General features: G+C 38.5%; 1 protein-coding gene across 2 annotated transcripts in view; it reads left to right on the top strand.

The window, feature by feature from the left end:
- TANK (TRAF family member associated NFKB activator) overlaps window positions 1-15452 on the top strand; it is a 29132-nt gene extending 13680 nt beyond the window's left edge. The window contains exons 5-9 of one of the 2 annotated variants that reach the window (XM_058809814.1): window positions 2977-3156; window positions 4372-4442; window positions 6568-6686; window positions 8369-8949; window positions 13224-15452. In XM_058809814.1, the coding sequence (XP_058665797.1) occupies window positions 2977-3156; window positions 4372-4442; window positions 6568-6686; window positions 8369-8949; window positions 13224-13391 (1119 nt within the window). In that variant the 3' untranslated portion in view covers window positions 13392-15452. The remainder of the gene's footprint in view (window positions 1-2976; window positions 3157-4371; window positions 4443-6567; window positions 6687-8368; window positions 8950-13223) is intronic. The other variant, XM_058809813.1, reaches the window with a different exon arrangement.
- The last annotated feature ends 1509 nt before the right edge of the window (window positions 15453-16961 follow it).

Genomic DNA, 16961 nt, shown 5'->3' with positions numbered 1-16961 from the left:
AATTGTCCAATTACAGCTTCAGGTTATGAAGTCCCATCCTCCCAGATTGCTCTCCTCAATTTGCCATTGTTTACACTTTTTGGGCCTGAAGCTACAACGGTGTCCTCGGTTCTCAGGCTGGAAAAGGATTGTTTTGTTTAACAAAACTGTGAAGAGAACTTGCTAACACTTTATATGAAGTTCAGAGTTACATACTAATACAGTGCAGAATCTGGAAAATATGAAAGTTAAAACTTAAGGCATCAGTGCATGGCAGGAGGATAAGAGACAACGGGCAGATGAAACAGGAAAGGTTCAGACTGAACATAGCGGAAAACATTTCACCATGAGGACAGCCAGGCATGGGAAAAGTGCAGTCTTCATCCTTGAGAAATTCAAGTTTAAATTGAGTAACCTGATCAGACATTGTAACTGACCCTGATTTGTTTAGAAGCTAGAGAATCCTGGAAGTCCCTTCCAATTTCAATTATCCTCTGATCCTATGAAGCCTCTGCAAAAGAAAAGATACTGATTTGTTCATAATATATACATGACCACTTTGCTGACAGCTAATACCATAATGCTTAAAAGACCTGTGTGACATATTTATAAAATGTATAAAGTTTATGAAGCTTATCAAGCATTAGCTTTGTAATTTTCAGCCAGTTTAGAAGGGTTACCACATCATTGCAAACTGCCAGGCACAGTATTAGAAATCTTAAGATCATCAAGCTATGAAGGGTTGTGTTACTGAAAGATCCCAAAAGGTGTAATTGCTTCTCCAGTGTTTTGCCTGGTATCCTGATGGTGCACAGGAATGATGATTTCCATCAGCATATACTGATATGTCTTCACTGTAACATGGCTCTTCTCATGTGGCTTTCTTCCCTGCTTGTTTAAATCTTGTCCTCGCTTCCTGCAGATGTAGGAGAAATGGGGGAGAACTGCTGGCCATTTCTTCAGGGTTTCCAGTTATCTGAGGGCCTTTGTAAACCCACATGTGAATTAGAGAGATAAATTATGCTGTATCAAAGGCTCAGTGAGTTATTTTACTGTCCTTAAGATACAATTGTGTCTCAAGGGCAAGTACTATCTTTGATGAAAGCTTTTTCTTAGGTGTTTGGATTTCCAGCAAATTATGAAGGAAAACACAGGAGAAGCTGTATCTCCTTACTTTATGTTTAAATGGGAAATTGAATTTGACCTGTCAGAAATGCAAAGCATAGTAGAGTTAGGATTAAGGAGTTCTGCTGGGATTGAAACATGCCATTTTTAGACAATGTTTTGAAGTCGCTGAGCAGAAGAGGCTTAATCTGGACCTTCAAGATGCAACCCAGGTCTGGAGTTGCATTGAAGCTCTTACTACTGCATGGCTGTCTTTGTCTAGCAGGGTAGCCCCTACCCATCTGATCTCCAAATGCACAACCTCACCCTATGTAAGTTCCATTTGAAAATAAAACAAAAGATCTTGAAAAAGCACATGGTTGCTCCTTTCCTCTTCATCTTACCCTCCCTGTCTACAGACTATATTCTCATACATTCTTCTTTAAGAGTTAACCCTTTGGGCTTACTTCTCTTGCAGAGACAATCATGGGGCTTGGGGACACTTTCTGTGACACTTGATACAGTTCCCTAGATTGCATAAACTAACAACCATAAGGTTTTCATAGTAGCAGTTTTTAACTGTTGGTTGTTTCTTGAAAATTTTTGCAATTACTATCTTTCAACATATTAAAAAATTTTGTTTGTTATTTTCTTCTTTATTCCACAAAAATCCCATATAGTTAAAAGTTCCATGAATTCCTAGATGGATCATCGAAGTGGGAGCAGCCAGCGCTTTTTCCACAAATCTTTATAGGACTGAAATATTTGCAATACAATCCTGGTTATACATAAAGATTGGAGGATTGGAGGAGGGAGAGCAGCCCTACAGAAAGAGACCTGCAGTTTGGGTTGCTGGCAATTTGATAGGAGTCCACAGTGTCCCTTGGCAGCCAAAAGGGCCAGCTCTGTCCTGGGAGGCATCAGGCACCGCATCGCCAGCCAGGCAAGGGATGGGATTGTCCCGCTCTGCTCTGCAGTGCTGTAGCCCCACCTCGAGCACTGTGTGCAGTTCTGGGTGCCACAAAAAGGACATCAGACTATTGGAGCATGTCCACAGGAGGGTGACCAAGATGGTGAAAAGGTTTAAAGGCAAGAATTAGGAGGAGCAGCTGAGGTCACTTGTTTGTTGAGCCTGGAAAAGAGAAGGCTCAGGGGTGACCTCATCGCAGTTGACTCCCTCAAGGGCAGCGATGGATGCGGAGGTGCTGCTCTCCTCTCCTCTCTGGTGAGCAGTGACAGGACATGAAGTCACATTAGGGGAAGCTCAGGCTGGACATTAGGAAAGGGTCCTTCACTGAGACCGTTGCTGGTCACTGGAACAGGCTCTCCAGGGGAGATGTCATGGCACTGAGCCTCTCTGGACAATGCTCTAAGTTCTGTGGTTTAGGTTTAGGTAGTCCTGCGAGGAGCAGGGAGCTGGACTCAATGATCCTTATGGGTCCCTTCCAATTGGAGATAATCTAGGATTCTGTGATTGTGTGATTGTGTTCTTGGGTTTGCTCAATTTGCAGAATTATCAACATGTTCAAAATGGTATAAGATTGAAATTAATTAAATACTATTTTATGTATCATATATGCAAAATATTATACATAAAATGTTAATGTAAATGATATAGTAAGTGAATCAAGAAAGTATCTTGATTTTGTATAAACATGAATATGACTTTGAGAAAGATACAGTTGTTTTGAGTAATCACCTATGACGAGTTACAGCTATGTGTGGTGGTAGAAGGTCTTCACTATCAATTGAAAATTATTAATGTAATAAACAAGACTGATGCTTACTTGTGATGCAAAACATACATTTAGCTTATTATAGACTGCTGAATAATGATATTCCACAAGCCTCAAATTTATTAATTGTACTGGTGTTTCTAAAATTATTTTTTAGGAACAGTTAGACAGTGAGAGCATGAAATTGAAGCAACTTGAGGACAAAAGCAATCAAAAGGAAAGGAAGCTTTTATCTATTATTTCCAATCAAGATGATAAAATAAGAAATCTGGAAAGCAAATTGCAAGAATTAAATGAAGCACAAAAGGGTATACAGAAGCCAGCGTATAAAAGGGAGGTAAGATAAGAAACCAAGTAGAGATAAAATAAAGACAAACATTTGTAAATTATTACTGCTTTCAAACATGAAATGTTTGGAATTCATACTAATTATTCTGAAAAATTTATTTTAAATGTCATCATTCTATAATTACTAGGAAATTGTCAAATTATACAAAGCACATAGGGAACACCATTAAATACTTATTGGTTAGTTGGTATGTTAATTATTTTATGGTATGTATTGAAAATTATCATATTTGTCAAAACTCCAGATTAGCTCCCTATTTTTATTGCAGAATAGCATCCAGGGTGCTATTCTGTCCTTGTGGGATAGCTAGAGTGCAGTCATTGATGTGAATCTAACCACATATACACATATTAGCTGCCTAATTTAAAGTGAACACAGGTGAGCATAAGAGCGCAGCAACACAGAACTTGTTGCTATTAGACCTCCTAAGCATTGCTTAGTTTACTGTAGCAAGGACTTGTATCCTGTGTTGCTGGGTGTAAGGCAGCTCAAATGAATCTGCAGGAGCTGCAGCTGCACTTCAGCCTTACAGGTAAGACATGCCTGTGGTTATAGGCAATGGATCAGCTTATACAGATTTCTGAGCTTACACATCTTTGAAATCAGCTGATTTGGCAGGCGTGCTCAAGTTCGTGTCTGACTTGGAGCACATATGAACTACTCAGGCCATCTGGTAATGTAGCTCTAGTGGAACTGCAGCTTAGTGACTGGTTATTATGAAAACTTCCCTTAATGCCTGGCAGATGTAACACTATGTAATACTGGAGTGAACCACACGGTGGTAGTCAAAGTTAATAACTTATTTTAAAAACTGCTAGAACTCCTGACATATTAGCTTCCGATGTGTTCATTGAAATTTTCAGTGAATAAATTGATTTTTAAGAGGTAAAATAGCTTGGTAACAAGCTTATACAAAAGACTGAACCTTACCTTATACATGACTGAAAACTAATTACAATCAAGCAATATTCTTAGAACTAGTTCCATTTCAAGGGAGTATGAGCAGAGAAATGCCACACTGAGTTAATAAGTGAACCTAAAAGGAACTAGGAATTTCACACAAACTGCTTTTGTCATTTTGACAATGCTTTGAGAGCTTTCAACAGGACTAGGTGAAGGACTCCATGACATTTTTATTCATATCAAGGTGAAGCGCAAAATTAATACGCTAACGTGCTCAATATTTTCATCTTTTACTTCAAGGTGAAAAGTAAGAAAGTTGTTCCAGATAAGCCTGAATTATCTCTAGGGATCTCTGGTATTTCACCTGAAAGGTAAATACTTCTGCAGCATTTTTCAAATTTGCTTTTGGCTTTTCTGCAATTGAGTAAGGCCAGCTATTGCCCTCTTTTCTGCACAGTGCATTAAGAACTGGCTGGGCAGGGAGTAGGGAGGGGGCAGCATCGAAGGTCAAAGAGTTAATGCAGGAAGATAATAGAGCCAACAGCTATGTGGAAGCATAGCTGGGTCTTTACAAGTATGGAGGGCTAAGCTGGGAGGGAGGAAGATATCCACTCGGTTCAGCAGGAGGTTAAACTCCAGGAAACGGCAGTGGGTGTTAATGCTGGGGTTTGCATAAGCATTCACTGCCTTGCATTAACTCTTCGGGGCAGGAATGTACAGCCATTATGGATTAACTGATGGCAGCACAGCACAGAGCCTGCTGTGCTGCCAGGAAGCTCTCTGATAGGCAGCATGAAGAAATAATTCTTGGCCTGATCCATCCCAAATGGGATAGTTTGAAATGAAGTTTATCTGTAAGCCAAAGGCAGCAAGCCCCTGCTATGGCCAAGGCATCAAAAGCTGTAGATTTCCTCTTCTGCCAGTGATTTCAGAAAAATATTGAACAAAGTCTTAGGTTTGTATTTTTCATAGGATGGCCAGTAATGCCACTTTTAACAACTTTGCTGCAGTCAAATAGAAGATTCTCTAAGGTGATATTAGGGGAGTTATTAAGGGAAAGTATCAATTTCTTGCTTTCTTTTTATTCTCTTGCCTAGGCATCTGCTTTTGACCACTCCCATACTTAGGCTAGGTGAACCACATGGATCTTTAGTCTGGCTCACTACTCTTTTTATGATAAGAAAGAGAGGAAATAAGACTGTAATGTGAGAAAGACCTGTCTTTTTGATTTATATCTAAAAAATTAAAAACTTTTACCTGTCTTCTGTCCCTCTGCTCTCAAATAGCTTCCTTACTTTACTGTTTTCTTGGAAGGAGGTATGCGACTGGTAAGATTGCTAGTAATCTTATAGATTAAGATTATAGTATCACAAATGTCTAGCAAATTAAGACTGCTTCATCTAATCATAGCTATATTTTAAAGTTCTGAATAGAACCTTTATTTTTTTTTTCTATTTCTTATTTATCAAAACTTCTGGAAAATCATCAGAATGTGTTAACAGTAATAATTTTAACTACTTCTGTACATATTTTTTTCAAATGAGATACAAATAGACATTTGTGTCTTCAGAAAGAGAAACACAACAGAAGTAGGAATACAGTCAGATTGCTGTATGAATAAGCAATAAAAAACCAATTCACTGGATTAAAGAAAAATCCCTTTTGAGATCTTTTGATGAAAAGATGCAAAAGAGAAGACAACTTGACTTTTTCATCTTTGAAGTTCATTTTATAAAATCCATTATATTGTGTTTAAAAATATAAATTACTCAGCAAGTTTATCAAAATTCCACAGTGGAATTCTATGGAAGCATCAGTAACTAAATAACAGTGCCTTTGCAGAAACTCACACCAGCATGAACTATTTTTACCATTCTCAGTGCAGATAACTAAATATCACATTCCCATATGATACTCTGGAAAATACATAATACAATAAATGTCTCAGAATAAAAAGAAAAGTTATATCATATTGTATGAAACCAGAGGGCATGAGTTGACAAACTCCTCCCCAAAATGCCAGGTAGACAGAGAAGGAAAGAGCCATAACAAATGCTTGTGTGTTCCTTCTTCTGCAGTCTGGAGTGCACTGGCAATGACAGCAAACAATGTTCATAGTGGCAGCATCTTATTTTCCCTAGAACTGAGGCGGAAACAGTACCCTTGGGAAAGATAAACTCTTCCACAAAATACCTGAAAGACTAAAAGAACTGAAACGCTGGATTTTTGGGGGTGGTCCTTGCAGGGTCAGTTCCTATGTTCAGATATATATGTGTATGATATGACTAAACAACTCTTTGACAACATTTCCTTTTCTTTTTTTCTGCTTGCTTTTACTGAGGAGAACAAAAAATATGTATACATATGTTGAGGAGCAAGATATCCAAGAAAAGTAGCTTATACTATTGTTTTTCTCTCGTTTGTGGGTGTGACTAGATTAAAGGTCACAACAAGCTGAATTGGTTGACTCTTTAATTTACAATTTTGATCTTCCAGAGAGAATCTGGAGACTATTTTCCAGGACATGAAAGAAGAGTGTCATCGAATATGTATGCTAGCCAGAGAACAAACAGACCAACTGAGTATATTTAAGATAAAGCCAGAACCTGAAACTGGTAATATCATACTTAAGCTCTTATTGTGATTCAACTGTTTGAAAGCTTTGCTTTATATTTGAAAATACTGCAAATTACACATACATAGAAGTACTTCCACTGTTTACCATCTGCCTTTTTCAAGTCTGTTCACATGGTGCTCAGTATTTCACCAAGAAAACGCACCGCCAGTTTTGGCATTCTATGACGAATGCTCCAAATCACATGCTATAAAAGACAGTCATCACATCAATGGCTCTTGTAATTGTTTTGTCCCTTGGAGTGAGAGGCAGGCACTTACTACATGTGATATCCCATCATACTGTGTGAATGACAGCACTTGCTTGCTTTTAATTTAGCTGTCAGTTCAAAAGATGTCTGCTATGAATGCCTCTAGCCCCATATCTGTTAGAGGAAAACTGCAGGACTGAGGAGAGTCAGAGGACTTCGTTTCTAGACTTCCTTGTGCAGACTTTTAAATACTCTTTTCTTATATGGGACAAGAGCTTAATCCAATACTTCCTGAAGACATAGGGAAGGCTTGATATTTTTGAAACTGTGAGAGATCCCGAATGGCCAGTTCTGCTAATGCTTACCTTTAATACAATGTAAGCTCTGGGTAATACAATGTAATACTATGGGTATTCTCTACTAACTTTCCTTAATAGTAGGATCAGACTCAATATATTAAGTGATTTCAATAAACACCTGCCAAATGCACACAGCTGAAGCAAAAGGTGCTGATTTCAGCATTTGATTTTAATTTAGGTCATCCATTACTGAAGTTTTGTTACATGAAGCATTAGCAGGTATCTCCTTGCTTCAAATTGCTCTGAACTGTATTGTGGTAGTCTGATTGTATGCTAATAACGTTATTATTTGAGGGTGGGAATTTTGGGGGAAGTGTGTTTGGCAACTTACTTTACAAGAATGGTTTTGATTCCCAGCAAAGTGCCTAACTCAACTGTGTGATAATCCATACATTATGTAAGCATTATAGATAATAAAAAAAGTGCTTAAATCACCTGTGTGTAAAGGTATACATGACAAAAGCTATATAGATTTAATGTTTGATTTGTTACTTCCATGTTCCACTGCCAGAAGGCTGCTGTACAATCAGTTTTTTACCTAAGTTACTCTCTGACCTGGTTAGGAGTAACCATTACCGTTTTTATTAATATAGTGCCAAAAATGAAGGGTGAATTCTCAAAACAAAGGGAAAACATGGTCCCATTTCTGAATAGCTATTCAGTTTAAATATTTAACTAATTTGGAAACCAGTGGGAGTTGGGTACCTGAATACCTTCTAAAATCGTGCTCATGGTGCCTTGCATGTTCTTGGCACTGTGTGAAGTGGTTTGGGTTCCAGCTTCTATTTCTGCCAGAACACTTCAGTGAATATGCAAGTATGTGTTAAGAGTATGGGACAACATAATTTTCAATAAAATGAAAATGTTTATAGCCATGAATCAAAGAGAAATATAATTACTGGAAGGGAGTATTTCCTTCTATTTCTGTTCTGATAGTTTTTGTGTCAGAACTGATGTTTGTGAAAGAGAACTACAACTCAATCTGATTTTAAAGAGAAAATAAACAGTTAAAAAAGCAGGGAAGTAAGAAAAAAAATACATACACCAACACCACATTTTTAATGACTATATTTCAATGGACTGTTAAATATTTTCTCCATTCTTTCTTCACAGAAATACAGTTTTCCATGCCGATACAGTGCACAGATAAAACTGATGAACAAGCAGAAGAGCTTTTTAAGCCTCGGGTTATAAAGGATATAAATAGAGGTGCATCATGCATCACATCTATCACACCAAGAGGAGTGGGCCAAGATGAGGACAACAACTCTGTAGAATCACTTTCTAAATTTAATGTCAAGTTTCCACCTACAGACAATGACTCTGCTTTCTTGCAGAGCACTCAGGAAAAACCAACAGTTCCTTGTGCTGGTATATCTGAAAACATGCTTCAAGATCATCATTTTAACCTGGAGCACAGAGACCGTGCTGTTAACCTCAGTAAATTGGAACCTAACTCATTTGAAGCTCATGGCATTGATCTCATGGCCTCAGCTTTACACAGTTTAACCACTGTTGACAAAACAAACCTCTCAGATCATGCAAAGATGCCCATAGAAAATATCTGTGACAAACCATGTTTAAAAAAAACAGACAGTGGTTTCACATTTGTACCTAAGCACACAAACCAGGGTGTACCTGAAGTCATTTTTTCTTTAGAAGCTGCTGGAACAACTGTCAGAGGTCCTCATCAGGTATCTTTCTATAAATATTCTACATTTCAAAAAATTATAATGATTCAGACACATATTTTGCAAAGATCTTTGAGACTAGATTAATATATTCTCTAAGAAAGCTGATCAGTCTGTTTTTAAGACAATGTCTCTTGTCATTTCTTCTTCCTAATACTGCAGAATGTGTTCAAGATGCTTTCCCAGTGAAATATCAAGAATATAAGCAGACATAAGCACTGGATGTTTTTACAAATTTCAGTTCATCTAGATATTAATTGCTTCTATATCTATTTCAAAGCTGTTATTAATCCTAAATTGCCCCCTAGATTGCTTTCTTTCTACCCTTGATCTCAGTTGTATAGGGCACACATTTGTTTTAATTGTTTTTCATGTACAGCAGAGAATTGGAAAAATGAACCAATTAAAAAGCTAAACAGATAAATACTTCCACTATGAAAAAAAAGCTACTTTTTTCCTCAATATGAGGTATCAACAACATCCTATTCCTCTGCTCTAAGAAGCTTAAATTTTTGTCATTGTAGGAATTATTTTTTTGAATGAAGGAAAGATCACTAAAATACTTTATTATAGGTTTATGTATGTAATTTGGGCTTAAATTTCACTTACAGCCTGAAGTCCATGAGAGCTTCTGAAAACAAGGCCCAGTAGCTGTAATGCAGTAAAACATATTGGCGTGTTCTGACACTCGTGTCTCTGAATACTTTCCCTCTTTTGTGAAACATCCTGTCTCAGATGAAAGCTCGCAAAATTATGGAGCTTTATAGACTGATTTAGTGTTTGTTTGGTTTTTTATTTCTGTGGGTTTTCTAGTACCTTGTGAAAGGACAGATTTTCAAGAATAAGCAAATAGTGATAATTTGGAATTCTGTGAGGGTGGAATTCACCTATTTTAACCATTTACATGGATGAAGTTTATGTTCTTTCCTAATGACAAGGTACATGCAGCAGAAGAGCTTTACCTCTCCATTTGGTCACTGGATGACTTGCAAAACCAGCATTTAGAAAGTGTTGTAGGCCATTATAGCTTTAATGTTTTCTTCTACTAAAAATTTACCCAATCTAGTTTAATTTTCTATTGCAAACCACTTTTTGAGTGAAAATTTTAAAGCGTTGAAAGATTGCTGCTATAAGCTTGATTTTTCAAAAGCTATTTTAAATATCTATTTGTAATGTAGGAGATCTCAATTCTTTACCAACTTATTAATTACAGTTTTTATTGTATTTTTCATTGGATCCCCCGTTAAAGTTGTGACTAAGTTAAACAAATTACCACATTTATTTTACAGCTAGTAGAATTCCTGTGGAACTGCAAAGAATTCACTCCATTGCTTGTTACTATCCTCCTTTTTTGTATTCCCTCTCCAGCCTGTTCTTTTACTAGTTAGTCTGTGTATTCATTTTTCAATAGATGGCACCCTGCATTGTACATTACAGCAAGTGAAACAGCTGGTATGTGCTTATAAATTGATAGGGGAGTCTGCAGCTTAAAAAAGTACAGAACAGTGGTTGAATAGCAGCAAGCCCTTGACCACTGGTATTTCTGCAAAATAAGGAAATTAATTTGGAGCCAGCATTTAAAATGTGAGTGATCTGTTTTGTGGAGAAAAATGTACTAATGCTAGCACGCAGAGAAAAAGAAAGCTAATGGTGAACTGTTAAGTATTTGAAAGTCATATCTACAATAGCACTGCATTGATTAAAATGTTATTTCTTATTCAGAAGTTTGCTTAAAACAAGCCAGTATTGCTTGAGAATCTGTTAAATGTACATCTGTGTATATCAGTATATTTAAATATCCATCACCTTTATTCAGCGGCTTTCAAACTAGGTTTTAAGTATTTTTCCCAATTAATTGGACTCAGCTCTAGAGGTTTTCTCTGACTGTAAGTTTAGCTAAAGATTTGGTCACAGATAATATATATGTAGATTAAAAGAGTACTTTTTTTAAAGTTACTTGTATACATGCCCTTTTCACTGTGTTAACCTTAGCAAAATTTATGTATAAACTTGTTCTTAGTATTTTTACCACCTTTCTAGGGGGTGGTTATGCTGCTTACAGCTTCTATCATCCCTTCCAAAAATGAAGGAAAAGCCAAAAAGGAAAGAATTATATACCTCTTTTTTTTTTTCCTAGTGTAGATAAAACTTTCAAGTATTTACTACATATGTTAACTTATAAAATGGAAAACCCCATAAATGCAATAGATTTGGCAACAGCAAGTTCTTGGAACTGCTCTCAGTTGGTGTAATAAATTTAGCTCTTTCCTTCTATGTGGATACTAAATCTAAAAAATCAGTACTGTTTTCTTAGAATGTAATTTAAAAAAAAAACGTGACTGAAAAGAGCAGTAGATTAAAATAAACATGGATATTAGTGAACCTAGGATTTTACAGACTACATTTAGCTGAGACTTTCATATAGATGCACATGTTTATTGGTATTTGCAGTTTGAGGGAGTTGTTTCCACCAAAAATACTTCTAAGTCTGTTCATGATTTTAAAAGCAATTCAGTAGTCTATTAATCTCAATATTAATGTTTTTGAAATGGAATGTGTGTTTAAATAGATCTCTGTTCTGACAAGGATATTAAGCACAAGCTTAACGCTCAAGAAATGGAAGTTAAGTGCCTGCGTGTGTGGGTTGCTGGATGGGTACCTCCCCTTGTTATGTTTCCAAGATGCCAAATAGTTTTTACAATACTATTTTATCTTTTTTTCAAACGGGGCTTTACATCATATCAGAAACAAATAATTCTAAACACATTCATGGAGTGTGTTTAAGTGTGTTAACTTGTTTAAGTGTGTCAGTGTCTAGATAGATTTAATATGCAATTTACACCAACAACATACAATAAGTAGACTCTTTGAGCTGAAAAAAGTGGTGTGATTGCACTTAATTACTAATTAGTCAATTTAATTATATGGATTGCTGACCATAATGAAAGACAGTAAGTCTGCTATTGCTATGTGATAAGCTAAACACTGTTTAAATACAGAATGGGCCAGGAAATTGACTCCCAAGAAGTTCAGGGTGGTTTAAACAGAAGGTTTAAATGCTGTGAAAGTCGGCTTAGTTGTACAGTGGGTTGCTGTGGGAGAAATAAACAATAGATTCTAACTATTTGGCGTGATGAAATTTAAAGAAGTGCTGAAAATTAAAAATCTTGGGTATCAGTAGCAAGAAATTTAAAACTTCTAAAGAAATTACTTTGTATTCTTCCTTGCCTTCCAACCCATGTATGAGTGAAAAAAGAGGAAAAGACTGAGCCAAAAAAAACCCTGTAGGGCACACTCTCTTCTAAGTTCCATCCCCACATAGAGCTCACAGCAGCTTGCTGCCATTCTTTCTACTTCGTTCTCACCACAGGATGCATTTGGTTTTTATTTGACTCAAAACCTCATTGTCCGGGACATATAATGTAACTATTTGATCTTGGGTTGCTAATACTAAAGTTATGAAACTAAAGTTTTAACTTTGAAAACTGATAGAAGACTTTTTGATTCCTAGTTGGTACGATTCAAAATAGTATACACTTAGACTCTGGGCTCAAGTGCCTTGAATTCCAATGTTGAATAAACAGACTTGCTGGCTTGAAACTAACTAGCTCAGGGACCAAGAGCAGTGCAGCTGCTGAACCAAATCCAATGTAGTTTATATGGATAGAATGCATGGATAGATATTCAGAATGATTCCAGTGAGTTTGACACTGTCATAGCAGGAGGAATCCCAAACAAGATTATTTGTGACACATTTATACTAAAAGGCAGCCAGAGCAAATAAGTACCTTAAGCCATGACATGGTAGTTATTTTGGAAGTAAACTGAAAACAAGTTATATGTGAATAAGAATGGAAATAAAATATGAATCATATTAACTCTGTAGAAGAAACATTTTATTCTAAGGTAAAAATGTATTTTCTCATTTCTGCTAAATGGCTATTGTGTATTATGACTTCTTCAGTAAAATACTGAAAGAAAATCTTAAGTATGTACCAGACTGATATTACAGACTTCTGCTGATAGCAATATAGCAATATTTATCGTTAATAGATACCAAGATATTTTTAAATATTTGCAAGGATAGTGTGTTTATAGAACTTTTTAAAAAAACAAAGTCTTATCTTGCTTTTCTTAAATGAGAACTCTCTAGTTAACATCTCTGGCCAGACAGGTATAAAGCAATCCTAATTTAAAGAGGCAGATATTTTTTTAATATAAATATAAACTACAGCATATTGTATACCTCAGCAATAATAATTTTCTGTTTCTTTTAGCCCATTTGGCAGCCTCAAGACAATGATTTGCTGGCACAAGCATATGCAGACTCTGAACTGAATCAGTGTGGAATATGTGAATTCTGTCGAGAAGTTTTCCCACCATCTCTAACATCTAAGGAAGATTTTCTTCGGCATCTCAATTCCCACTTTAAAGTACAGTCTTAATGTATGAGAATTCAATGGTTCACTGTTTTTGCATACATTTATACATTTTTTTATTCAATAGATATGATAAGAGTTTAAGAATTAAGACTTCTTGTAAAAAGAACTCATGACTGAAATTGTTTGTCAGATAAGCACATTTTTAGTTGTTTTTTGACAAGGGAAAATGAAACTAAGTCACTCAGTACTGTAATTCACATTATTGCTTGTTATGCTTCACTATTAACTTTGAGAGTGATGTCAAACACTTTTTTTTTCCCAATTAATCTTTGCCTGAATAGGCCTGAAGTTGTGACTATATTTATGAATATAGACTTGCAGGATTAATGCCTTAATCTGGCTGGCAAAAATTGGAGTAATGCAAGGATTTTTTTGACAATATCCAGTGATGTGATTATGTTCTCCCTGAAGTAAACAGGAAGAGAAATAGGCCCTCATTTTTCATTTATATTATATAATTTCCAAATAGTGAACCTCTTAATTCAGATTCCTGTAAAATTATCATTATAGCTGAATCCAGGTGTGCCAGAATTAGGATAGGCTTGTACACTACTAAGTGGTAAATGAATGGTTGACTTTCCCAGATGAATTTTTTACTAAAGCAAGTAATCAAAAGTAACATATAAATGACCCATTTGCCAAAATGCAGCAGTAATGATTTTATGAATATCTGTTAGATGTTATAAAAAAATAATTATTATCTTGTTCATGTACCTTTGTAGCATTAATAATTACTAAAAATGCTTTCAGGGAACAAGTATGAAGGATAGAAAAGGTTAAATTTTCCCCAAAACTAATAATACCGAAGATTATTTGCCTTCCCTTCTGGTCTGCTATGATGGATTGCCCAAGTCTGGTACAGACTAGAAAGGAAAGGGGAAAACTTAATCATCCAAATCTCAGTGAATTTATTTTTATCCAAAATATAGTGGCTTTCTCAATGCAATTAAAATTTGTGTTTAGTTGAAACATTGAAGTCTGATAAAGTTTGCACATTTTCTGGATTAACTGATATCAAATTTATAAATAGGGGTGTTGCCAAGTATTTTAAATTAATGATAAAGGGTGCTTGCTTTTTGCATTTGAACTGAATATAGAGTTTAGCCCTGTTATTGATAATTAGCATTAATATTTTCATAGCAGCAAAGCACAACACCTTTTCTTTTTAAAGATTTGTTTGCAGGTGACAAATTTCTGGAAGAATTAACAGCTGCGTAATTTTTAGAAATGGGTTTTTCTGCAATTATTTTCTCTATTTTAAACATGTCGTGTTTGTGACGGGCTGTCAGCAGAGTGTAGTGTAATAAACAGCACTGTACAGAGCACGTCTGCTCCGTGACCTGGAGGGAGAGTTTGTTACCCCTCGGAGCTCTGGAGCGGCCGGTGCGCAGCGCCGGGGAGGCGATGCTCGGCCGGGCCGCGCCGTGCGGGGTGTGAAGCGCCTCCCCGGAGAGCGCGGCTGGGGGTGGTGCCCGGCAGAGGCGCAGGTTCCAGCCTCGGGAGGAGAGAGGGGATTCGCACATCTCCAGCCGGCCCGACACGCAGCACCGACCCGTGCTCTCAGCCGTGAAATTCGAGCTCAGAAGCTCGCGTTATTAAGGGATGCACAAACTGCGAATCACCTTTGAAGAAAATAAAGTCATCTGTTTGTGCCCCCCGCCCCCACGCGTGGATGCGGTTCCCCAGGAGCCCTTGAGCTGGCAGAGCCGGGAGCCCTGCGCCGAGCCCGAGTCCCCGCGCGGGGACAAGGCACAAGGCTCTTTGTTGCTGGAGGCAGCCTGGGGCAGCGGGGAGGGCGGCAGGAGGTGGGGGAAACACGGCTGCCCAAAGTCTCGCCGACCGGCGGAACCCATCCATCTCCCACTGTGAGGGCTCCTGCCTAGTGCTGCATTTTAGGAAGCTGTGTAATCCTGCGTGCGTAAAACTGTTGCTGCCTGAGGGCATCCAGATAGGCTCACCGATCAGACCACTGCGAGGAGCACTAGTTTAGTTTTTAAATAAACAATAAATAAATAAATAAATCTCACGCTAAGCAGTTGTGAGCGACTCGAAGTGGGAGGCGAGTGCGGTCCCTGAACGGGCCCCCCTTGTACAGCTTTCCTGGAGGCGGCTGCTGCTGCCAGCAGGGACATCTGCTTTATTACACTCACCAGAGGAGGCTCAGTATTCCTCCCCTTCCCTCCCTCTTCCACACAAGCTCAACCCGGCAGAGGAGGCTGAATCCAAATGGGAAGTAGAATGTCATTAAAAATCATAAATATGGTGGAAGGAACTTGAGAGGACAGGAAGAGCAGCAAACTCGTGCCAAGGTGTTCTACCGAATTCCAACTCCGCCAGGGCCAGCGGAGCGCTCGCCAGGGCAGCCCCGGGGCTGGAGCAGTTTCAGGGCTCCCGTACGAGTTCATTGTCACCCCGCCCCGCGCTGACGGTGCGCGACGCGTGAGCCCCCCGCGCTCACAGGCAGCGCTCGCAGGGAAACAAACCGCTCCCCGCTCCTATCGGGAGCTCTCTGAGGGACACTGCGGCTGCCTCAGCCTGCTGCGAGGGCTCGGTGCCGGCGGCCGGCTAGAACACATGTAGCTGCTCTGTCTATCCGGCTAACTCGACAGCTGCTCGTAGCTCCAGTAATTAGACTGTCACTGCTTGTTAGAGGAGAGGAAAACGCTCCTATGACAGATTCCACGAGTCCTCTGTTTTTTAAAAAAATCTCGCAGAAATCACCAGAGCATTAACTGAGATTTCTTATTTCTCTAGAATCAGAAGGAAAGTTCCCTCTCCGATCTCGCACTCCACTCCAATGAGATCTCTCTTCCGACTCCCATGAAACTGAATTCGCTCTAGGAGGCTGAGGAAGTTACCTTCCTTCCCCTGCCTACCCAGGAGGAAGAAGGAGCTTCCTGGCCTTGTGAACTTGCTTTTAAAATCCCTTCCCCGTATGGCTGTATCTAACCAGATAATAGAAATGCAGTCTTTTCTTCATTAACTGAGCGGAGGAGTCGCTCAACACACAACACGCTCAACACATCCTTCCCCATCCGAGATAATATTAATTCAGAGGATGCTCAGGAGAGGCTGTTACCCCTTACGAACAAAAGCAGTGGAGGATCAAGTCGAGATGCTGCTACCCCCACCCCATGGTTCTCTCAGCAGATGAGACTCAGAGGAGGCGATTTCTTCCCCTCCCTACCGTACACTCCCCTTTCCCCCGCAATCATACAAGGTTAACTCAACAGAGGAGTCTCAATCCAAATGGCAACTGGGATTGCATTAAAAAAAAAAAAGAAAAAAAAGAAAAAAAAAGAAAAAAAAAGAAGGAAGGGGGAGAAAAAAATCAGAAATAGGGAAAGAAAAGAGAAAAAGCAGCAGGCTGATTACGAGGTGTCAAAACTGCCAGGAGCAAGAAGGTGATAGCAATCAGGGGTGAGAAGAGTGCGCCATTCGTGCGGGGCAGCTAATTATCCGTCTCATTTGAGAAGAGCAGCATTCGAGGCAGCAGCGTTCGCCTGCTGAACGGTGACAGATTGGCGCGGAGGAGAGGGGAGGTGTTAAAACAATGGAGCCGGGCTTGCGAGC

This window comes from Ammospiza caudacuta, chromosome 8, assembly GCF_027887145.1.
Source record: "Ammospiza caudacuta isolate bAmmCau1 chromosome 8, bAmmCau1.pri, whole genome shotgun sequence".
In the NCBI taxonomy this organism is placed as follows: domain Eukaryota; kingdom Metazoa; phylum Chordata; class Aves; order Passeriformes; family Passerellidae; genus Ammospiza; species Ammospiza caudacuta.
Note: the sequence above shows the minus strand (reverse complement) of the source record. Positions and strands in the feature narration are given on the sequence as shown.